At 36.8% G+C, this 25,840-nt stretch overlaps 1 protein-coding gene across 1 annotated transcript; it reads right to left on the minus strand.

Annotated features, from left to right (window-relative positions):
• Nucleotides 1-1,940: 1,940 nt before the first annotated feature.
• On the minus strand, nt 1,941-24,935 carry pth3r (parathyroid hormone 3 receptor). Its single transcript, XM_084434509.1, has 13 exons — nt 24,817-24,935; nt 12,697-12,802; nt 11,146-11,256; nt 9,600-9,721; nt 9,038-9,132; nt 7,403-7,553; nt 7,166-7,319; nt 6,970-7,030; nt 5,391-5,457; nt 5,085-5,179; nt 4,809-4,950; nt 4,123-4,164; nt 1,941-2,636 (listed from the first exon to the last, which is right to left on the minus strand). The coding sequence occupies exons 1-13, from the start codon at nt 24,880-24,882 to the stop codon at nt 2,199-2,201; spliced, it is 1,650 nt and encodes a 549-aa protein (XP_084290635.1). The 5' UTR covers nt 24,883-24,935; the 3' UTR covers nt 1,941-2,198.
• Between the last annotated feature and the right edge of the window lie 905 nt (nt 24,936-25,840).

A 25,840-nucleotide genomic window follows, 5' to 3' on the forward strand; every position in this document is an offset into this window, starting at 1 on the left:
GTACTGAAATACTGTGAAATGAATAGAAATACTATGGGGGAAAGAACCATAGTACAAAGACAAAAGGTTTGTTTCAAATTATGATTGAAACAATTGGTGTGTGAAAGTGTTTGCTAATCACATACGCATCCTTTCACATCCATTTTTTAAACCTCAGTTAAAACTCACCAAAACATTTTTATATCATGTAGCCTAATTAATATCTCCACTTACAATATCTCCACTTAAATTGTGGAAATTATTTTGTCACTGATTGCATATAGCCATATATGCTAGCTAGCCAAGGGGGTACTTAGGCTCAATCAAAAGAGTAAACACTATTACAAGCCAAGTATGCTACACTGTAAACAATTATATAATCAAAAGTTATTATCAAAGTTATGACAACATATGTTTTAACATCGCTTTAACTCATCAAAATAACTTAAGCAATTTTCAACTTTTTTATAATTTTTTAATGTTTAATGTAAATTAAGTTGAAATAACTTAAACATCCAAGTTCACTGTACTTAAAAAAATTACAGTACTTGTATCCGGGTGAAACTGTTTTTATTAAAATGTATTAAAATGATTGACATTAATGAAGTACAAATTCCAGTGACATCAAGTATTTAATAAATAAGTCAAATAAGTATTACATGCATTCCGGATTTTTTCAACACACATCTATTAGACACAATTTCTTTCTTTTTTTGTCATTGTCAGGTGGATTTGTAAATCTAAAATCGCTCTATTTTATGGAGCAAGAAAGTAGTGTCAAGCGTATTGCTCACTGAAGAGAGAGTGTGTGTGAAAGAGGAGTATGACAATGTCTTGATCTTCCCTCTCACTAATTCAGTAAACTACAGCATTATGCAACCATCCATACGTTAAAAAATATCTAGCCTTTATTAAGATTTATGTAGTTGAATTGCATATGAAATGTCCATCCATTTGGATTATGCAGTTTTAGTACATAAATAAAACGATTTTTGCACTCAAAAAATTCATGGCATAATTTATTATTAATTATAATTTAAAAGGGGACCTGTTCTGCAAAATTCACTTTTACATGGTGTTTGAACATAAATGTGTGTCGGCACAACCACCCTATAATGGTAAAAATCCACCCGCTCCTCTTTTTTTAATCCCCATTAATCATAAGCAGTGTCTCAGAACAAGCCGTTTGCAGGTTTTAGCTTTTGTGACATCACACATGCTTAGCCCACTAAGCTAACGACCTCTGCCCTATTAGCATAGACCCCGCCCTGAGTGAGCTGTACACAGTCCGCCATGTTTATCTCCTCGCCAGAGCATTTAACAGCAGTATTCAAGTAAGAAATGTATTCTTATTAAAGCTACAAATGTTATTCAATCAAGAGCAAAGAGTGTTTTTCTATTTTTCTTTTTGTTGTTTGATTCATATTAAAGCTACAATTATGTAAGTATTTATAATGTAGTATTTATAAATGATCTATGTAATAAATACATTTTTTATAAAAGCACTTACATGAACTCTTCTGTCAAAATGTGTTTTATTTGTGCTGTATAGTGATTTTAGGGTCAACAAGTTTATGGTGTTCAATTGTTATGGCAAAAGACTTGTAAAATTGTATATAACTTTACACAGATAAAGTTATTGAGTGGTTTTAAAACTAAATTCGTGTTAACACGAATATTGTTGACATCATGTGGCTATTCTGTTGAAACACTGTATATTTTAACACGGATAAGCCCCATCCGCTTTTATTGTAAGTGCCTCATATGTAACCCAAATTTAGCTCTTTTTAAGAAAACAAGACACATGTTGAAATTGACTGAAATTGATTGAGCTTACCTTGTATTTAAAGTCACCATGAAATCAAAATCGACAATTCTTATTTTTTATGGAATATCAATACATAAAAAAAACATTTTCACAAATGATTTATCTGTGCAGGTTATTGTTTTTGTTTTTTCTATTCATGTGCCCTCATAATCTTTAATCAAAATAACATATGACACATGACATCACAGCAATAGCAAAACCACAACATCCAATCAATTCCCCATGGACAATATATATATTTTTTTCGAGAAGCCATTTCACTTGGATATACTTCACAATAAGAAAAGTCTATTGCAACTTCCGTTTCACCTGACTTTAATACTAACCTATTTAATACTTAAGAGTTTCTAACAACAGTAAGCACCACTAATTATTTCCACCCGGGAGACCATCAAAGCACCGTTTCCAGTTCTTTCCAAGACACCGAACCAGAATGCTCCTCATCTGCTACAAAACATGGCTCAAAATCACGCTCCCTTTCCTCTGCATTCGTGCCGGTCTGCTTGGACTGAGACTCTTTCCCCTCAGTCTGCCTCAGAGCCAGCTCATGCTGCTGCACTGTAAAAAACACACTCTCTGTGTCATGAGGCGTGTAGCTAGGTAAGTTTCCTGAATGGTGGAGACGTGATTGTCCTTTGCCCCCGATGGCTCCCAGCGGCAGGCCTTTGGTACCACTGACACTGAGACACACGCTCTGTGTGGTGGTGTGTGACATCATGCCTCCATAGTAGCCACTTCCACATACCGCACTGCTGTTGACACGAGCCTTCTGCTTCAGGTCTAACGCAAGACTGCGCCTCAGCCATGCCTTCTTCACCTCAGCCTGCACCTGTTCATGATGGCATTATAGAGAAGATATGAAGAGACACGAAGACATGAAGAGAAAATATATGGGCTGAGAGACTGCAAATAGACTCTGACACACAGAAATTTAAAAGGTAGTGTGTGTAATAATTTCTAGAATGATAAAGTACCCCATGTGTATTATAGCTGTTTCTAAACGTAAAATGTCTGTACAATTTTAAAAGATCAAATTGCGATACATGGAGTTATTGTCTGCCAAAAGAAAGAACCAATTCTGAACTGTCTGAAATGAGTTGTCAGTAATTCCAGTCTTGCAAAAACCTACGTAAGTTTGTAACACATTTGCATAATGCCTGCCTATGGTCTTCATTGGCTGCCCAGAAACAACACCTAATATGACTCATCCTCAAATATTGTAGTTGTAGCTGAGGCCTGGAAGAGTTTAGTTCATGTTGTCGAACTGTCGAGAAAGACATGCACTGTAAGCGATAGACCAATCACAGCGAACTGGGCCATCTGACCAATCAAAGCAGAGTAGGCTCTCGGAAAGGAGGGGTTTAGAGAGACCAGATCCTTTATCAAACTATTTCAAACATCTATTTCAGACACTGTGAGAAAAGATGAGATTAAAGTTTTTTTTTTAAAATTGCTTACACACAATTTCTGAAACTATGGCTCCATTTCTTGAAACTCTACACACACACCCACAAAACACGCACACAACATGCAAAACATCAGACATCTCTTGCAAAATCAAACACTTCATTCAAAATTATTTTAACTATTCCAAAAATGTTGTTTTTGTGTTGTAACTCTACACACAAACATCAAATGATTAGACACATACACACCATACTACACACAGATGTGAAAAATGTGTGTGTGTGTGCGCATAAATATATATATATACATACATTTATGATTTTTTTTTTATATATACACATAAATATATATACATATAAACATATAAATATATATACATATACACTATAAACAGAAATTCAAGGGGGTAAAAATATATTTTTTTAAAAGACACTGAGTTTTGATTTCTAAGTGATCAATTTATGCATAAGTGTTTTCACACATGGTCAGCACTTTAAAATACATTATCCTATTCCAGCTTATGGAAATAGTAATTCTGTATTTATTCACTCTCATGTTGATTTTCACAGTTCTTTTCTATGCCATGAAAGTTAATGCAGTATAGTGTTTTAAAGCTACACAAATGTCCAAAAAACACCAATAAAGCAAACTTATGCAAGCTGTTATATGCACTTTTAAAAATCCTAAGTCATGCTTTAAGGATGTACACTTTTAAATTTGTAGAATAACATATTAAAGTACTTACAATTATTACGATTACAATTATAATTGTAGTGTTATTCGATACTACATTTAAAGTTTATATATTTTAAATGTACTAAATTGCAACTTCATCATCACAAATGTGTTTCTTTCTTTCTGCACTCCAATTCCATTTACTATAAAAAATAAAAAAAATAAAAACTCACCTCCCCATTGCAGAAGCAGTAAATAAACGCCACAAAGAAACCCTGAGGAAATAAAATTCATCATAAAAGAAAAGGAAAAAACAAAATGAATGGCAGCAACAAACCGGTTTTGTAACATTGGATGATGTTTCATGTGTCCTAACCATGAGCAATATGAAAAGATCCAGCAACAAGTAATTTGCCTTTCCACACTTGATATAATCACAACCAATCAATATATTTTATGATTAATGTAGAGCTGTTTTGGAGGGGCTACTCCTAATTTAAACCACACATGGCCACCAATTGCACTGTACTAACCCCAACTGGTAGCCGTTCCCACTCAACTGCAGTGCCCAACTTTATCAAGTGTGGCATAGTGTGTTTCCACTCCTATCGGAAAGGTGTTTTTTTTTTCTCTCTCTCTCTTTTGCATCTTTATAGCATTGCTAACGGTCTCTATAAACTCAACTTCTGGAAATTAATGACTTCTGGTTGCCTTGTCGCTGAAATAAATAATTGTCACTATGAACATACTGTAACCCATTCACAGACTATTCTCTTTTTGGTAATTTAATCCAAATGTAATTTTCTTCATATGCTCTTTATTTCAGATTATAGATTTAAAATGACAATGGGCAACAGGTCAGAGAAGACCTGGATTTGTTTTTGTTTGTAAAAAAAAAAAAACAACAACTGGCATATACCTGTGAGGAGTTGAAGAGCATCTCATAATGCATCTGAATCTGCCACAGTAGACCTGTGACATCAGTGTACGGAAGAGCCATAAACAGCATGTAATGAACTCCAAACAGCGGCATCAGCACCAGGGTCGACTTCAGCAGCTTCCTACAGGCCACAGAAAACCAATCACTACAGATGTGTGTGTGTGTGTGTGTGTGTGTGTGTGTGTGTGTGTGTGTGTGTGTGTGTGTGTGTGTGTGTGTGTGTGTGTGTGTGTGTGTGTGTTAGTAATTTATAACCTGTACTGCTGTCTAGGGTCCAGTTTTCCTGTATTTGTTTCCCACAACTTAGAGGCCAAAACCCTGATGATATTGAGGAAGAGGAAGAAGTTTACCTAGATGAAGAGTTATGAGGAACATAAGTGACTTTTCAGTATAGGGTATTCACTGATAAGAAATATTTATATATGTTTTATATGTGTGCTTTAAGAGTACTTTTATAATATATAACATAATATTATAAAGTACAGAGTTTTGTTATTGCGTTTCACATTTGTAAATTTAAATTATTACGTGTAATAATTTATTGGAGAAGAACAATCTTACAACAATGGATGCCAGGATTGGTACTTGATAGATCCATTTCAGGTTGCCTGCGCTTATATCCCAGCACCTAGAGATGCAAAAATCCAACCTTCAGTGCTTCAGAAAGTATCCACAATCATATATTATTTTCCATTTTACAGGGTTGCAATGTAAAATTAATATCTCAATCTTCAGCAGTCAGGTGGTACAAGTCAGAGCTCTGTAATGTTTTTGGATTTGGATTTGGATTTGGTGTTTATTGATAGTGCATTGATATTCTTCATGTACTCAACCACGTCATTCCAAACCCATAAGACTTTCGGAAATCTTCCAAACACAAATTAGGATCTTTTTAATGAACCCTGAGAGGTTTCCGTCCCTTCACTGAAGGTCCAGGTAACCAAAAGTTAAAAGATCCAAAAAGGCATTTTAAAATGAATCCATATGAATTGAGCGGTTTAATCCAAGTCTTGTGAAGAGATACATGATTTAACTTTGATTTACAAAACAATGATACTCACACATAGAGCATGTCACATACTGTATGGTAAACAAGGAACCTCAAACGTGTGTGTGATGCATGAGATCCAATGAGGTTTGTTCTAACACGTGACATGCACAAAAGCTTCTGTGTTGATCATATGCGATGCACTCTATCTCCCCCGGTTTCACAGACAAGCCTGAAGCCTAGTCCCAGACTAAAATGCATTTTTGAGCTGTTTTAACCGGCTTGCACTGGCATATCTTAAAATATGCCAGTGGCATTGTTTTGTCTCAAGATGCACACGCACACCAGTAATGTTTTATCCTAAGGCACATTTATTAAAGCTACTTAAATGTCCTAATTGAACTAAGGTCTAAACCTGGCTTAATTTAAGTCCTGTCTGTGAAACTACTGTAGGCCTATGTGTGTTTATGTGAATAAAAGCCTAAATTAAATCTGTTCATCATATATAGCGATCACATCTGTTCATAAGACTTGGATTAAACCACTCAATTCATATGGATTCGTTTCACAACGCATTTCGGAACTTTTTGGATTTGGTTTTGTTACCTGGACTTTGAATGCAGGGAGAGAAACCCCTCAGGTTTCATTAAAAATATATTCATTTGTATTTTGTAGATTAAACAAAGTCTCATGGGTTTGAAACGAAATGGGGGTGAGCACAGTACCCTATCCTAACTATCCCTTTACAAAAACATGAACTTAATTGATTGACCGCACCATAAATCATAAATCTTGACGTTCAGCCAGAGACTATTTTTAGAACGGCCAACATATGGTCATGCCTGGAATTTGTTAAAAACCATGCGACAAAACCTAGACCTTTTGGAAGAAAATCTTGTGGTCTGATGAGCCCTATTTGGCCAAAAAGCGAAGTGCTATGTTTCCAAACAAAGCTCAACACCCAGGTGATTATCCACCCATCCATTCTCCAAACCGCTTGTCCTATTTAGGGTCATGGGGATGCTGGAGCCTATCCAAGCATCTCAGGCTGAAGGCAGGGAACAGGTGATCATGTGGAATTTATTCCAAGTTGTTAACATTTAGAGGTTTACCAGAAACCTTATACAAAAACAAATGCACAAATAAACCTACTGTGTGTCTGCCAGAGATGCTCGAGCACTGACCCATATGGACACAAACACTGCGGGTATCCCTATGAAAAAGAAAACAAACAGGACGTTAATGGAAAACCCTATCTACAACCTTATTTTCACCCTCAAGATCATAACGGATTGCTCGGCAATTTTTATCATCAATTGCAATCTTCAAAACAAAAGTGACAACTCACCCCAGCCTATGATTGTTAAAGCCCACAGACAGTTCTTATCAGACAGGAAGGCCATGAAGATCAGACTATGCAAGTACAGACCCTCAACCAGGATCCAATAATGATTGGTTGCCAGGAGATACAGGAAGAGGGTCACAGCAACCTTGCAGCCCACCTGATAAACACACAGAGCAATAAAACTGATGTCGGGCTTTGAAGCATTAATTATGTATTCATGTGCAAATGGTTTGTGAGTACCATAGGTCTTTGTCCAACTGCCCCATCCTCTAGTTTGCCGTCATCTGTGACGGTGTAAAGAACGGCGTCTTTCACAAATATACTGATTGCTCTGCATATGAATGAGGTGAAGAGGTGGATGTGGATGTAGTTACGGGTGCAATGGAGACGTCTGTAGAAAAAAGGAAACAGAAAAGAAAAGAAAAGAATCTTGACTTTGAAGTAGTGATGGAAACTGATTCATTTCAGTTTCTCATAGATCACATTACAATGCATCCGGATTGCATTTATATATACTACACGTACTGTATAGAGCATATGCAATGGTTGCGAATTCAAATGTAGTCTACGCTATTTTGCGATTTCTGATGCATTTAGTGTCTTTTTGTGGTCTGAGTAACTGTATCATTTACGCATTTAACGATTCATTAAAATCACTTCAAATTTGTGACTACAAATGTATTATAGAGTATTTAAGCATCATAAACTATAGAAATAAGACAAATGCACAAATTAAATGCCTTCGACATATACCAATTCATTCATTTTGCGGACAAACAAATGTAGTTCAGACCCAAAACACTTCTTCAGTCTGTGAAGGGTAGTTCCATCTAAATAATGGGTTCCTTCATTTCTTTAAAAGGGAAAGACTTTAGAAAAGAGTGAATGACATTGATTTGGTTACTTAAAAAATCAATTCACAAATGTTGCTCCTGGACCAAGAACATGGATCCAGGAAAGTGTTTCCTTGTGAAAAAGAAGTGGGCTTAATTGTATTGAATGTGCACTTAGAGCGTTCTTCAATCTTAAAAGTATATTTTTTATAAACATGTAATTGAAGACCCACTTTTACACTTGTAAAAAAGTGCACTTTGTAATAATGTGTTCCATTTTAAATAATTATGTTTTAATAATGTTTTGTTGTGCTTTACAGAAGTACACTTATTTTAATGTGTTGACTAACATAATAAAGCACATTTAAAATACTTCAGTACTTCAAAGTCAATGGAAGTAATTACATATACATATGTAAGTCCTACTTACGTAAGTGGGGCAAAAGCACTCTTATATTCAACTTAAATTTCAATTCTAATACATTTTTATTTACAAATAATATGTAATTACTGTAAGTTTAAAGAAAAATACATTCAGTTCTCACTTAAGTACATTTCTTTATAGTATATTATTTCCGTGATAAGTACTGCTACAGTAAAGTGCATACTTCTTTTTCACAAGGGTTCTGCGTGAGTAAACTGCAAAAGCCTATTCTATTCTATTCTATATTCCATTCTATTCTATTCTATTCTATTCTATTCTATTCTATTCTATTCTATTCTATTCTATTCTATTCTATTCTATTCTATTCCCTACTCTCTTCCTCAGAGAGCAGAGGACCTGCTGACTGTCTGATCAGATCATAGCAAAGATATCTCAGTGAACATAAGTCTGTCTGTACACATGGTTATTACATGGATGTAGATAGGCATCAAGGCACCACACACTCATGAACATGAATCAGGCACTGACTGAGGGGACATCTAGCATCCTGATGGGTTGGATTTGTGTGCAGTGTTTACTGTCTTGGATATATTCATCGCTAATCTTTAATTTAAAACCATGAACTTTGTCTTGTTGAAATGTTCATTTTGCACTTACTTGAAATAGCAAAGGATAAAGACAGCCACCAGTAACGCTGCCAGTGATATGGAGTATCCAATAGTGTACATGAGGTAAAGACGCTCAAATACTTCCTAAATAAACACAGAAAAATAGTACACAATAGTATATAATTATGTACATGTTAATGTTCATACATCTATACGTTTCCTTTAGACAAATCTATACTCTATCACTAAACTAAATACATTTTCTATGTGTTGCTCTGTGGATGTTTCTGCATGGTTGCTACTGTTACTGACCCATGTAAAATAAATCCATGTCAAAGTCACTATGATATTCTTGTCTATAGATATGGTTCAGGTCTCACCTTCAATTGAATATATAGATTTTTTTTTTTCACCCAATTTGTTAATCTGCCAGGAGATAAAAGTCTAATCATTCAGAAAATTGCAGGCAATCATTACGAAGTTTAATACTTACAGTTATGGATTTGTTCAACTTCAAATCACTTACTTGAGCAACAGTTATAGTAATGCATGCCACCAAGATTATCGATTATAGCTGCCTATGAGTTATAAAAAGAAAAACATGCACACACCTCCTGATTGCTGTGGTTAGTGTGCAGGTAAGTGGTGCATTCTGTGTAGTTGGCCCATGTCCGGTTTATAGTGGACACCTGCTCCCAGTAACCTGATGCATCACAGTGGCGATATGCATGTCCTAAAATGCATGTAAAACAGTCATGTTTAATTCTTAACCAAAAAGTATCAGCCTCTGAGGTCATTTCTTCATACAGCTATTTTGTGTACTCTTACAAATAAAAAGTTTATTCAATTATTGCTATTAGTATACTTCTTTTAATCTAAAAATGAAAGAGTAGCTTTACTTTCAGCCTACTTTTAATGTGTCAGATATATACTTAATGAATTTATATTTAAGTGTACTGTAAAAAGTCAGTGGGTACTTAATTTTTGTATGTATGTATCTATATTTAAAAGTAAATACGTATTCTAAGTATAATTGGCTTGTATTTGTGCTTACTCTTTTAGTAGCATAGCCTATTAAATACTTTTCCTTTTCTTTTTTACTTCTTTTTTTTACTTTTTTGGCTTCTTTGGGAAAGTACTCCAGCATATGTTTTATATACAGTACTATCTGATCAACTTACATGTTCAAGTTTACAGTTAACTTCAAGTCAGAGTACAGTTAAAGGATTATTTCAAGTATAAAAATAATATCAAAATAGGAACCAAGTAGTATACTTAACGTGCAAAAATTATTTATAAGTTGTCAAATTTAAGTATTTACACCATTTTCTGAAATATTGGGACATTGTGTAAAATGCAATCAAATCAAAAATATGTGATTTGATCATTCTCTTTAACCTTTATTTAAATGATAAAAGTACTTGTATTTTGTAAATATTAACACATTTTAATTTTAATGGCTGCAACACACTCCAAAAAAGTTGGAAAAGAGGCTGAATAAAAGAAAAAAGAAAAAGAAAAATATCCAAGTTGAACTGTTTAAAAACAGTCCATAATAAGTAGGTGAATTGGTAATAGGTGATCGAGAGTATCGTGATCGGGTATAATAGTACCATCCACCGAAGGCTCACCACTTTGTGCCAAATTTCATGTCCATACAGGTACAAAAGAAAACATCTGTCGTGGTACGGGGTGCATCAGGGCTAACGGCATGGGTACTTTGCATGTGTGAAGTTACCATTAATGTGGAAGTGTATATTGGGATTGTACAGAGATTTTTGCTGGGCAAGACAATGCCTGGCCTCCTTCTGCACGTGCTACATTTTTAAGCACTCTACACTGCAGAGTCAAAGTGCATGTGCTTGACTGCCTGCCTGCAGCCCAGATCGGTCTCTTACTGAACATGTATGTCCATCATGAAAAGGAGAATCTGACAAGAACGACCATGGACTATTGAGCAGCTGTGGGGTATCAGATGAGATTGAGAACTGCAACAACTAGTATTCCCGAACAATTAAAACGTTTTATTAAAAGGAAAGGTGATGTGACACATTGGTAAACATGCCTCTGTCCCAGCTTTTTTGGAATGTGAAATAGAATTTGTTTTGTTATTAAAAACAAGCAAGGCTATCCTAGGCGAGAAAAAGTAATGCAGACCTCTGTGGTTGAAGTCATAGATGTACTCAGGACACAGAACTGCAACCATCTGACTGGGTTTTCCTGCAGGCCAGCAAATGATCCCATCCCACTCAGGAAGACAGTAATCCTCTGACAACACACAAAATATCAGATTCATATGTTTTACAAGTTTCACATTTATTTAACACAAAATATATGCAATCAAGTTATTCTCCAACAAAATGTTTGAAGGTGACAGGTCCAAATAATCTCTTTAACATAGGAAGCCAAAGATAAGACTCCTGATCTTTTCTCATAACCAAACAGCAGTGGATCTGTATTCATTCCACAGTTCTGGGTATGTCTGTATCCTGCTATAAAGTGACTCAGTTATCACTACGAATAAATAAGGAACCTGAGCTCAAATCAATATTCCTTATTCCTTATCTTGCTATAAACAGGGCCACAGTCTAATTTGATCCTGATCTTCAGGAAATTGGATCTGTAGGGTTAGGAAGATACATGCTTTTGTTTGCTTCAGTAGCTGTAAGTTTGTCACAACTATTTTGGTTAGCTTTATATTATGCCAAATTACACATTTAAATTAATTGACAGGGTAGATTTTTTTCGACATTATTCGCCAGGTGAAATCTGATTGCTTTAAAAGTAAAAAAATACCTTAAAGTATAATGCCCATTATTACAATATGTAAAATAAGTCTCTGTTGTCCCCAGAGTGTGTATGTGAATATTTTTTTTACAGCATGTTAAAATTGTCCCTTCTTGAGGGTCAGTAAAAACGCGTTGTTTCATGTGTGTCCCTTTAAATGCAAATGAGCTGCTGCTCCCAGCACAGAGGGCGGAGTTTCAAGAGCTCATGTGTGTTAGCAGCTCCATTACCTCACACAGACAAGTACTAAAATGTCAGAAACTGTTCTGCCTTTTAAGTTTAAACTGGAGTCGGACAATGATGGAGAGACTCAAGAAGAAGTGACAACATGTAGAATGCAACAGGACGTTTCTGAATGGTTGGTTGATGAATTTATGTTGCTGATGTGGAGTTAACTATCTTCAATTAGCATATTCTGTCATGAAAATCTATTAAATTTGCTTGTTTGCTGTTGTAAGATGCCTACAGAGTGACATGCTATTGCATTTGTGTTACGTACTGTATTGCATGTTAAAAGACAGATGTGACAGCTTGAGCAGACTCACAAATGTCTCTACTACAACAACTCTTCCTCTTCTCAACGGGGGCGGGGTTTATGCAAATTTAAGGGTTAGTGATGTCACTAACACGGGAGGAATGTCGTGTAGTCCCTACCAGCCGTTTGTTGTAGTCCTTAAAAAACGATTTCTTTAAAAGCAAATATCTTCCTTTGCTTTGAACTTTGAGCGTCATAACTTTGCAGATGTTGTTTATGCTCAAACAGCAACATTACACACTAACTAAAGCTAGAAAAGTGAAATCATAATCAACCACCCCTTTAATTTGAGGTGTCAACAATTAATACTTAGATTTAGGGGTGTTGCTAACAATGATGACATTGTATAACAGCCCAATAGTCACACAAAAATGTAATTATAATACCTCGGACCACGTCTAACTGTGCACGGATGTTTCTCTCACACCTCGCGCGTGCACCAATTAGAAGAAAGATCTGTTCATCTCTGGTGAGGACATCATCAGAATCAATCTGTAAGAAGAGCGACAGAGAAAGAGAACATTATTCTCGCCCTTTCACATATTTTCACTATATATAATCCCAAACCAAACCATGTTTGATGAATATCTTTATAATGTGATTCTGAGATTTTTTTGTGATTTTTTTTTTTTTTTTTGTAAATCAATTTCTACATTTTCTGGATAAAATTACTTTAAAAAAAACTAAAACAAAACAATGGATGTTTCCTGAACTAAAGGCACTTTTATTGTGTGATATGGTGTGATTTTAATTAGCCTTCCACTAACAGATTTCAACCTTTTTCTTTGTGTTATTCCTAGTGAAAAATAATGTGCTTAACTAATTGAATGTGCACTTGTGGTATATTTTTTACAAACAAAAACCTTTAGCAGATAATATAATATCAATGAAATAAAAGGCCACGTAAGTGTACTTAGAGAGAGTTTCTTAACACACTTGTTAAAAACAACAAATGCATTGGTAAAAGGTCCTCTTTAAAATAATTTCAAATTAAGAAATACGCTTATTTTGATCTGTTGACTAACATACTTCAGCACATATAAATCACTTGATGATAATTTGTAGTTATTTGATATTACATTTTAAGTATATATGTTAAATATACTACATTGTATCTTCATCATTGCAAATGTGAAATAGAAATTACATTAAATTATGTTTTAGTTTACCATAAATGCTTGTCAGAACATTTGACTGTCTGTCAGGTTTGGTGTCTTTTCCACTAGGACCCTCAATTTATATAATATTTATGTAGTATTTGCTCTCTTATAATTTGAGTTGGGGTTTTTTCTCTGTCTCATTACTCATTGCTTAGAAGTCATCTGTAATGCAAGACACAGAACTACATACTTAATCCAGATCAGTAGTGTTGGGGGGAGGGTGCAAGCATGTCAATAAAGAAAGTCAATGTTTACGGCGCTCTCTTAGTAGATTTGTTGGTTTACTATTTCATCTGCATTGAACAGGTGTGACACTTCACATCACAAAAGACTGACAAAAGCCTTGTTTGTTTCTAAGCATATACTGTACATGTTAGTTTGTAATTTTCCACGATCTCAGCTGAAATCATTGACATATCATCCATTTATCACCACATATGGCACACCTTCTTTTAGGCTGATGTGCTGTCTCTCAGTGTTGTGAAATATTTGCACTGTCCTGTGGTATGTGACGAGCTCTCTTCAACCTTCAGGATGAGAGAACATATCCAACCATACACACCCCACACCCATGTGCATCCCTCACCGTCCTCTCACATTATGAGACCTGATCTCTGGGTCCTCACAACTGGAGAAACACAGGAGCATTTGTGCCCTGAATACATTCACAACCACCAAACAAAACCTCAAACTCACACACTTAACATGAGACAAAGAAAGAAAGAAAGACTCAAAAAATAGCTCTTTGGCTGAACATGATTCAGTCATATACAGTGGACCCATGTGGTTGAAACAAGTAAAACCCAATAAAATCAACCTTGTAAAACTAACTAGAATCAGTGGTGTTCAATTAACATGAATAAATTGTTTTAGTTGAATAAATGGTTTTCATTTAACTTGAATTATTCAAGCTTAGAATTATACAAGCTAACAAAGTGTTACTTTCCTTTACACATTATCAGGTTTATGTTCTGTTTTGGTACTCTTATTTTGATTTTAGCTCAGTTCTATGTTCTCTGTGTTCCTGTGTTTATTTCCTGCCTACCTTAGGGAAGACGTAGATATTTCCCTGCAGTTTGGCCTCTCATTTACACGAAAACCCAGTTTTTATCACAGAAAACGATTATTTCTAAAAACTCCGGCCAAAGTGGAGATTTCTGATAACGGCGGTTATGTGTTGCCGTATCAACTGGGAGAAACAGGGTTTTAGGTTCTCAAACGTCACATTATGCGCTAGAAAATGCTTAACGTCATGTGAGCGCCCTATGTTTACAGTTTGTTTGGCTACTGATCATGGATGCTGTTAAGGTGGTACTCATTTTTACTTTTGTGCAAACGCTTTTGGCCTGTTTGCATTTGGAACATTTGTTTCTCTAAATACCCAGCTATGTGTAAATGTGGCCTTAGTTGATCTAGTTTCCTAGTGTGTTCCTGTTTGTTACCATAGCACATAATTGTGTCCACCTGCCCCTTGTTAATTCACTCATTTAGTCTCTGTACATATACTTCCTGTGTAGTTTAGTTCCTTGTCCATTCTTGCATTGATACTGTTGGCTTGCAGTTTCCTTTTGCTCCTGAGTGGTTTCCCCTATGTGCATTATTTTTGTTTTGTTTTGTTTTATTTTTGGAAATAAATACATTTGCTGCAGCTAGATCCCGCCTCTGTATTTCCTTGCTCCTGCTGCAACCAGCACTTTAACAGAAGAATGAACCAACCATAAAATATGTATCTAGCATCAGTTCTTTCAACCGTCACACCCGAAGACGTTCTCATCTCTCACAAGACGGCCGTCACCTGGAAGACTACGTGGAGGAGTTCCTCAAGATCAGCCATCTGGTGTCCGTGGGCGACTATGCCCTGAAGGCTGTTTTTTTTAAGTGGGTTGGATGATTATCTATTTGTCAGCAGGAGAGACCACCTGCACCCTGGCACAGTATATGGATTATGTACTGTGGTTGAGTGGCTCCTCTCTCTCAGTAAGCGAAGTTGATGAAGACACCAGCGCCATTCAGACACAGCCTCCCCAGCTCACTTGAGTAATCCTGTTGTCGTTGCACATTATCGTAGCAACACCACCTGTCTCGGAACTCTTTCCCAGTCCTTATCCACTCCTCCTGTCACAGACCCTTAGCTCATCCAGCACCTCACCACACCTACCACGGTGCCAGAGCCTGGAGAAGGACACCCTGGAGCTAGAGCCTAAAGCCATTCTCATCCAGGAGCCTGAGCCAGTCTTCATATCTGACCAGGTGCGATAGTTAGCACCCTTTGCTGTCATTCTCATGCGGAGACAGCGTTTTTGGATGGTTCATACTCTTACTGCGAAAGCATGGCCATGGGAACGTTGTGGTCGCGGCTCGCATTTGTTTGTCAAAAGACCGCGAGCAACCTCAGCTGCCTCAAGTCCTGGTCCTTCTACCTTTGGGTACAAGGCCTCAGTGGTGAGTGCTGACGGCAATCTGAGCGCTGAATCGGGAGCGAGCCTCATCCCACCCCCGTTCGATTCTTCCAGGAAGTGAATGATGAGCTCACCAAGTTGTGGAAGGCACCTTTTTTCTGCCAGAACACTGCTTGCGGGCTTGTCATCCCTCACTACCCTTGATGGAGCATCGGCCGGGGGATACTTGGAGGACCCACAGATGGAGCGTACGATTGTGGTGCATTTATGCCCAGTAGGTGGGCATAAACAACACAGTAGTTGGCGGGTCCTTAGGGAAGCACATCCTGAGAGGGTCACGGAAGGTGAATCCTCCAAGACCTCCCCTCATCCCCTCTTGGGATCTCTCCTTGGTCTTACAGGTCTTACGGAGGGACCCGTTCAATCCCTTGGAGTCAGTCGAGCTCAGTGGCCTCTCCATGAAGACAGCCCCCCTGACTCCGTCAAGAGGAAGGGGACCTTCAAGCCTTTTCCATCAGCAATACATGCCTAGAGTTCGAGCCGGCATACTCTCACGTGGTCCTGAGCTATGTGCTATGGCTATGTGCCCAAACTTCCCACTACTTCCTTCAGGGAGCAAGTGGTGAACCTGCAAGCGCTCCCTCATGACGAGGGAGACCTAACCCAGTCTCTGTTGTGCCCATTGCTCTCTATAAATATACCTGGATCGCATGCAGAGCCTCAGAAGATTGGATCAGCTCTTTGTCTGCTTCGAAGGTCAGCAGAAGGGGAAGGCTGTCTCCAAACATATAATGGCCCACTGGATAGTGAATGTCATTCATCTGGCTTACCAAGCCCAAGATGTGCCTTGTCCTTTGGAGCTCATATCTCATCCAACATAGGCATTGAGGCCTCTACAGCCCTGGCTAACGGTGCTTCTTTGGCAGACATTTGCAGAGTTGCAGGCTAGGCTACACTCGACCTTTGCGAGATTCCATAATCTTTGCGTGGAACCAGTGTCATCCCGAGTTTTGGGTTATAACAGGTAAGGCTTGGACAACTTGTCAGTGTAGTGCTTGCATGAGCGTCCTCCCCCTCCACGAGGCGGAAACGTGCACCGTTTCGTCTCAGAGATATTCCCCAGGTTTGGTGAACCCAGGATGCCTATACGCCCCTAGCACTCTTCGGTGGCGAATTCGGCAGAGGAATTCCCTACTAGGCCTGTTACTCGTGGTATGCCCCTTTCAGGTAAGCCCTTGTAACCTGGTTAGTGCTCCATATGTAGTGGTTCCCTAATGGTGACCCCATATGATATATTCTTCCACTGTTTGGTTTCCCAATCGGTGAACCCTGTGTTTTCCCCTAGATGGGGTTAACACCATCTCTATTCGCTGTGGCCTGGAGTCTTTCCCTCATCAGGTGGAGCCCTCCACAGGGACTATTCCCTATGTAGGATGTGTTTTCACATACTAACCTCCCCCCTTCGTTAGAGAAAAGAGAACACTTCCCCAACTGTGGTACTCAGCCGTAATTTATAAGAAAGAAGATATTTTCAAAAAAAAGAGGCCCTACGACTGGACTGATAGGGAGACCCGAGGTCAGTTACCCTGGATGTTGGAAGGTTGCGAGACAGCTTAGCTTCATTTGTCATTTTCCGTTTCGGCATCTCAGCACAAACCTGAATGTGTAAAGCACGCTGGCCTCCTTTTATACCCATATGTCAAAATTTTACACGCCAACTTCTTTGGCCTTTTCTGAAAATGTCAGAGATGTTTGGGGCTCCCAAGTGCGACCCCTAGTGTCTCTCATTCGACACAAAAAAATAATAATTTGATTATATTTTATAAATTTTTTGACCTTGTAATCTTATCAGAATGTCAAGCAACTTGCTCTTCTTGTGTTAAGACTCACTTTTATTTGATGTATATAATACCACGCTGCAGTTAAGCAGCAGGGGGTGCTCACCCTGTGGTCTGTGTGGGTCCTAACGCCCCAGTGTAGTGATGGGGACACTATACTGTAACAAGCACCGTCCTTCGGATGAGACGTTAAACCGAGGTCCTGACTCTCTGTTGTCATTAAAAAACCCTTGGCACTTCTCGTAAAGAGTAGGGGTATAACTACTCATGGCCTCCTAATAATCCCCATCCATTGAATTGGCTCTATTAATCTCTGTCCTCCTCACCTAGCTGGTATGTGGTGAGCGCACTGGCACCATTGTAGTGGATGCTGCACACTGGTGGTGGTGGAGGAGAGACCCCTGATATGATTGTAAAGCACTTTGGGTGTACAATAGTACATATGAAACCACTATATAAATGCCTCATGCAGTGTTCACGGTTTACAATCCAATCAACAAACGATGAATACATCAAGCCTGTCTCATTCTGTTCGATAGCCATTTGACTTTATTGGAATGATTTCCCTTGTGGAGAAAAAGTGCTCTTAATTGTATTGAAAATGCACTTGTAGTGAACTTCAAATCTTAAAAGTATATTGCACATGTAAAAACTTTTTTGCCAATAATATATGAAATAAAAGGTACATTTTAATTAATTATCTTTAAAGTCATGCTTTAAAAATGCACACTTATTTTGATGTGTTGACTAACACTAAAGCACATGTAAAGTACTTGATTATATATTTAACTGTATTGTATTATTTGACATTACATTCAAAGTTAATATATTTTAAATGTAGTAAATTGCAACAATTACAATTATATTTAAAAACATGGCATAGGTTTGAATAGAAATTACATTAAAGTATATTGTAGTTTACCATAAAAGCTTGTCAGTACATTCAGCAGTACACTTTAACCACAGTACAAAGGCAATATAAGTAATTTTTTTACAAGGGTTAACACTTGATTCCTAAAATACATATGTATTTTTCATTTTCTAAATAACAAAACTGACCTGGCTGATCTGAGTGTTGTTTTTAGCACATTGTTATGTGGTTTCTACAGTGTTACAGGTAGCTACAGGCCCAAATCAAAATAGCCCACCTACAACTCTATAATATTCTGGTCTCATACACTGTAAAAAAAAAAAAATACATCCCCAAGTAAAAAATTTCAAGTGACCGATAACATCTAAATTTTTCAATTAGTCTGACATATTATTTCTCATTGAGCCAATGTTAACAGACTATTGCAATTTGAAAAATGTAGATGTTATCGGTCATTTGAAAATTTTGATTTGGGAGGGTTAGAAATTTTTTACAGTGTATAACTAGGGTCCCTTATTCAGTTTATTGATATTTATTTATTTTCTAGTTCATCTAGTGTTTCTCACTAATGAAATTGGACTACACTCGAAATTACAAATTACAAATACAATACTAAAATGCTTTAAGACACATAGTTTTTAAATCACTGCATAAAATTTCACATTAGTCCATAGGGAGTAAGTGAAATTACAGTTGAAATTACACTTACACTCAAACTGCAAGAGTCAATTAACCAACTGTCACATTTGATTGTTGTTTTTTACCTTTGGAAAGCATAGGCATTGATGAATCACACTGTCAGATGCTCTAATGTCATTGATTCTTAATAATTGGTTTTTGTTACTGCCCTGTGTTCAAACACTTGTAAGGATATCATCTTGATAGATGATATCCAGAACACCGAACACATTTAATTCTAATTGCCTTCTCCAGCAAAGGTGAAATTAGTGGCATGGCAGTGCTCTTGATCAATCGTGATTTTCAGGGTCTAAATTGCCTGTTTATCAAGTGTTCATCTCTCGCTGACCGACTCATTTTCTGCTTCATTGAGCATGTGCATGCATTGGCCAGTGAGTCTTTCTGAAGCTGACAGCACAAACAAAGAGACACACTTTCCTTTCCCCATTACCAAGAAATATAGGACATGCACCACCTTGAACAAGATCTCTTTACACCCAAGACAAATTTCTTAGACAATTGAGCTTTCTATTTAATTTGCTGATACCAGTTTAAGCTAAAAATTGATAACACTTCAGTTTACAATAAGGTCTCGTTTGTTAACACTGCATTAACTAACATTAACTATGAGCAATATATTTTTACAGCATTTACTAATCTTTGTTAATGCTCATGTTCATGTCAGCTCACAATGCATCGACTAATGCAAGTTTTGCTTTTTCATTATGTATTAGTAAAAATAGAAATTAACATTAACAAAAATAAATGCTGTTGAAATATTTTTCATTAATGTAGTTTATTAATATTAACAAATGAAACCTTATTGTAAAGTGTAAAATGTTGCTATACCTAACAAAAAAAAAGAGAGTGGGTGAAAAAGGTAATTTTCTCTTTGCCTAGTGATTTAATTGGGGATTCTCACACACAGTGCCCTGTCAGAGGTCTTCTGCACAGACCACTCAAACCAAACAAATCTATTTGTGTGGCTGATGAAACATTGATCCAGCTGTATTATTGGGAAAGCCGATCATCTGAAGATGATCATTTGTGTTCAACCAGAAAATTGCCCTGAATAAGATGATTTCTAAACTGGATTTCTAAAGCTGCATTTAAAGTAAAAATCAATTTGCAATTTAGTCACATCAGAGAAGATTGATAGTGCTACAGATATCTCTAAAAGAATGTGCACAGTAACATTGTTGATTAAGTAATATATAGTATACTGTAAAAAAAGACTGTAAAAATGCGATAGTAAAAACCTGTTTCCTTACTATACTTGAAATAGATCTAACCTTACATTTAATGTAATTTTACAGTACAATTTACAGGTTTTGAAAGTGAAAAAGAACAAGTGAAAAGAATTTATGAAGAATTTAAAACAGTATGATTTGCAGTGAAAAGAATGTAAATTGACATTCCCAAAATTCCCTGTTTGACACTGTTGAAATAACTGTTTTTTCAATTCAGTTATGTACATTTTGGTTTTATGTTACATATAATGTTGTTAAATTTATGTTTATTGGCTGCATTACTTTAGTGTCATGTGTGTTACCATGATGGTGTTTAGTAGAATGACACTGTGCACCATATTAGTTTTAACCTTCTCAGCTTGAGGAAAAGCTGCTTGTGATGGACTTTGATTCAGGCTGCTAGTGTATTACAAAAGGTACAAAACAGATATTAGTACATTGTCATAGTACATAGTACATTTATTAACTGTCACGGGTCTTGGTTGCAGCAGAAAAGAAACAGTATCTATATGCAGCAGTCTTTATTAATGACAAACTCAAACTAACAGAAATCCTCAGAATACTTTGGAATTATTAAACTACATGAACAGAACAACCAGGCTTACAGCGATGTCGACAGACAACTAGACAGGACCAAACTCAGGCTTAAATACATGGGCAAACAGGGGAGCTAACAAGATAATAGATGAGACACACCTGAACAGATAACTCTAATCAAATCAGTAACTATGGAGACAAACAGGTGGAAAACAAGGATGACTGATCTAATAGAACAAATGGAGAAGCCAACTAGAAACACAACACAGTGAAAACTAAATGAAAACAGAACATACATGTGAAATTAACATTATGGGCCCTATCTTGCACCCAGCGCAATTGACTTTGTACACCGACGCATGTATTATTCCTATTTTGCACATGACGCACAGCGGACTTTTCCCTCCACAGACGCACGTCTGTAAATTAGGGAGTAAACTTGCGCTCCCGGGGGTGGTTCAGCGAGAAGAGGAAGCGCAAACGTTCCCTGGTGCTATTTTGCAGTTTCAGAAAACAATTCCTCCACAGACCAGGAAAAACCTAGTCTAAAGTCAGTGGCGCGTCATTCAGACACTATTTTAAGGGCGCATGCTTGGCCATAATGTAGCGTGTGCACAACGCGCATACGCTTTGCTTCTCTCATCTACACAGACGCAGCAGTTGCCATTTTTGCAAACCATTCATAATTACAAGGAAAAATATTACCACACAAGGGAAATCATTGTGGTGTCCATGAAGATTATTATGAAATTATTATACGCCTGTTTAACCGAAGCTAATTTGGGTGGGTTTCTCCCATCCCCATACAGTGTCACTTCTCTGTCTTTTACGGCCCTGACGAGAACGTCGGTCTCCTCGGCTGTGAACCGCTCCTGGCGTGCGCCTGGCAAATCCGCCGCTATAATAGCCACCCGCCATGGAACAAGCGCGCCTGCTTTAAAGGGAATGTGAGATGACACTCTAATTGGTTTATTTCACGTTTCGCCCAAACCACACCTATGAGTAATGTAACTACTTCGGCCCAACACATTTTAGATTTGCGCCGAGATCCGCCCACAAAGTTACTTGCGTTTCGCGTTTGATACTTGCGTTTCAGATCGTTAAAATAGGGCCCTATATCAGTTAATGAAATAGGCATACATTTTTTTTTACTGTAAATGTAAGTTAAATCTGTAAAACCTAAAATGTTGCTACCATATTTTTATGGTAAATTTCTGGCAACCACAGCTGCCAGCTTTTTTCTTTCTTTCTTTTTTTTTTTTGTGTTATGTTGATGGGATAGTTTAGGTAAATGTTTCACATATATTTGCACTTAATTTGGTTTCATTTTTTATCATAACATTTTATTAATTTCAAATATACTAATGTAGGCTACCTAAAGTAGTTCTGTAAGATGCATGCACTTATTAACAAAGTTATTTAGGCAATTCTATTAATCGAAATTGTTAACTATTGATAGAGAAAAGAACAAATGCCTTTAGCTTTTAGCTTTGCTTAAGCACTATTTGATTTCACATTTGATAATACTGTATTCCATTGGAGCGGCAGATTCCGATTATTTTAACAAAATAAACAAGTAGTTAATTTAGTCAGGTATTGATCTAATTCTGGTGAAGAGGGAAAGCAGCAGACAACATTATACAACCATTGTGAATTAGAAGCACACTTAAGCAAAAGAGTTATTACAGAAATAATATACTTTAAAAGAATATAATTAAGTGTAAACTGAATGTAATATTTCCTAACACTTAATTCCACGTTACTTACAATTAAATGAAAATCTATTATAGTTTATGTTTTTGACCCACTTAAGTCTTTATGTGTCATTTCACAATTACTTCTATTGTCTCTGAAATATGGTTAAAGTGTAATCTCTCTTATTTCTTTCTTCTTTTGTTTATTTATAAAGCACTTTCATCGCAAGGTTGACATAAAGTGCTGTACAATACTGAAATTGGATACAATACAATACAAATACAACAATACAAAAAAACACAACACCACAAAATACAAACATTATACCTGGTTGAAAGCTATTGATAAAAGGTGTTTTTTAAGTAGATACTTAAAACTTGGTAGAGTGGAAGCATTTTTACAGAATTTTCACCAGAAAATGTCATCTGAACAAGTAAGGAACATCCACTTTTGTTCTGACCAACTAAGGGAAAAAAAGCATTACAGTAAATCGAGCTGATTAAATCTAACGATCGCTTATCACGTCAAACTGTGCAAATTATACTCTGTTCTCAAATTGTTAATGTTAACAACATCAGCATTGCGTGAGTAGGCTACATGTAATGTGTATTAGGGCTACCTAGTTCAGTTTCCATTTCTCTGCAGTCTTTCTAATTGTCATACCAACAAAATTAATGTTCCTTAGAACTGGTTCTCTTTGAACTACAAACACACATATCTGTTAATCAGACGCATTTTTAAAACTGGAATATAATCTTATTTTTACCTTTCAAAAGCCCTTCCGATATTTATCCTTGTTTGCGCATGCAGTCTCTTTTTTTCTGTAGGCACTCCGAAGTCCGAAGTCTTTTGCATTTTACAATGGGTGAATCTCTAGTTGTCACTGGTGATTGTCATTTGAACCTTTCTGGATCCGCCATCAAATTGATACGTTTAATTATATCAAGTGTTGTGAGAAAAGGCTATAAATCTCCACCTGCAACATCCTCACACGCAACATAGCCTACTAGCCGAGACTCTTCTTTATGTGTACAGATGTGACGTAATGACGCAAAGACATGCTCGAATTTTCCGCGGAAATCCACCAGTACCACTGGAATTAAAACCAGTATTACAAGCTTACCGTTTTGAATCGAGCTAAGGCAAGCAGACAGTTTTGAACACTGGCTGGTTATGTACCCCAAAAAATTACAGACTATAGCTTTAACTACATTTTTTATGTAATATAAAAATTATAATCAAGTAGGCTACTTTATATGTGCTTTAGTATTTAAGTCAGTTTTGTCATTCATCAAAGAAGCATTGCAGATCATTGAAACGTAATAATTTAAAATGTACTTAGTTGTGTTAAGAAATCATTGTTGAAAGCACACTTAAGGATAATATTGTCACGGACATTCAGTTATTTTTTGTATTATTTCCATTAGTTTATCATGGACTCTTAGTTCGTTTTCATTAGTCTCCTGTTCTCCTTTGTCTAGGTTCCCACCACCTTTTAGTTGTCACGGCTATTCATTAATTATCACAGGTTTTTATCATTTGTCCCTCATTTACCTTTGTATTTAGTTTCGTTCAGTGCACTCCTCAGTTGTCTGTTGTTGCTTTTGTTTTACACACTATACGCTACTTGGATTATATTTAAGTCGTTTAAATAAACTTTGTCTGATTTTTATTCATCATCGTCTTCCTCTTTGGACTACATCGTGACAAATCTAATATTAATGACTTTTTAATGCCTATTTTTTAAATATACTTTTAAGATCTGAAGTTCACTAACACAATTCTTTTTCACAAGGGAAATGCTAGACAAATGTGGGTAAAGCACTCTATTTTACAGCCCTGTTCCGCATGTACATACTTGTTATAGTAATTATAATAACTGGGTAATGACTAGATAATAACCCTGAACCTACCCCTAAACCTAACCTTAATCTAGTTAGCCTACCTTATATTGCCATACGTATAATAAAGTGTGCAACCCAAATGTGTGCAAATTGGCCTCATGCACAGTATTAGTTATTAAGTTTTAAGTATTAAGTTTCTATTATGAATAAAGCAGGGAAACCAGGCGTACTCACCAGAGCTCTGGCTTTCATCAGCACACTGCACAGCACAAAAGCCACGGCGACCTCCACTGACAACATGCTTAACCCAAGACCTTTGACCTTTTCCAGAACTTCTGTTCACCAGAGAGCTCCTCTTACTTTTCAGGACATGGCGGTCTCATCGAGGTGCAGAGAAGTCTGTAACCATTGCCGATATATTGTTATTCTGATGCTGTTGTGTCCACCAGGGATTCATCTGTTGGAGTCTGTCAAGTATGTTGTTTTAGCTGAGGTTCATTTATGGAATAACTGGATACACTTACATGTAAGTAAATTTCAAAAAAGTAAAATCCCCTTTTTTTATAAAGTACAAAAACAAAATAAGTGGAAGATGACAACTGAACGATCTTTACCCATCAAAGAAGATGTTCTTCCATTTCTCCGATTCTTGTTTTTCTTCTTCTTATAAACTCTTATCTTTGATTGAAGATGAGACTTTCATTTGGAGATCTGTTAAAGAGAGACTTGTCTGCCATCGTAGAGGTGTGATCTCCTGCATGTGAGTATGTGTTGTGAGAGTGTTCAGCGAGGTTATTAGTGTGATGGTCATCACTGGCCCTCGGCTGTTGGGCTCCACCACTGTTTATCATGTGGGGTGGGCATTAGGAATGTTAACCCTTCACTGTCATGTGAAGACAAAGCCCTGACCCTCCTAATTACAAAGGTTTCTATTTTTCTAAGCCCACTCCTGCACGTACGTTATGAACACACTTCTTTATATGTGGCTCTGGAATACTAGATTGTGATACTAATATTTATAAATTGTATAACTGAGCCACTTGTATCCCTGTATGCTCTTTTTCTAATCACATGAATGTACTCAAAAGCAGGATAAACAGTGTGACACGTGAAACCAGATAACCCATAACCATCATCATAACCCATAACACCATAACGATCATCCTGACCGGGTTTATTTTGGAGTAATAACTGGCTAATTACACCTACAATATCCATGGATGCTTACTGTATTTCCTGGCTTTGTGTGAAGAAAACA

This window comes from Rutilus rutilus, assembly GCF_951802725.1.
Source record: "Rutilus rutilus genome assembly, chromosome: 16".
Taxonomy (NCBI): domain Eukaryota; kingdom Metazoa; phylum Chordata; class Actinopteri; order Cypriniformes; family Leuciscidae; genus Rutilus; species Rutilus rutilus.

Bases quoted from the DNA above. Each gene is read 5' to 3' on its own strand.
- pth3r (XM_084434509.1), bottom strand. From the start codon at position 24,882: ATGTTGTCAGTGGAGGTCGCCGTGGCTTTTGTGCTGTGCAGTGTGCTG. The intron at 7,320-7,402 runs GTACTCACAAAC...TGTGTTTATCAG, and splicing joins CAGTTGGACAAAGACCTATG to GTGGGCTGCAAGGTTGCTGT. The intron at 7,031-7,165 runs GTGAGTTGTCAC...TCTTTTTCATAG, and splicing joins TTTAACAATCATAGGCTGGG to GGATACCCGCAGTGTTTGTG.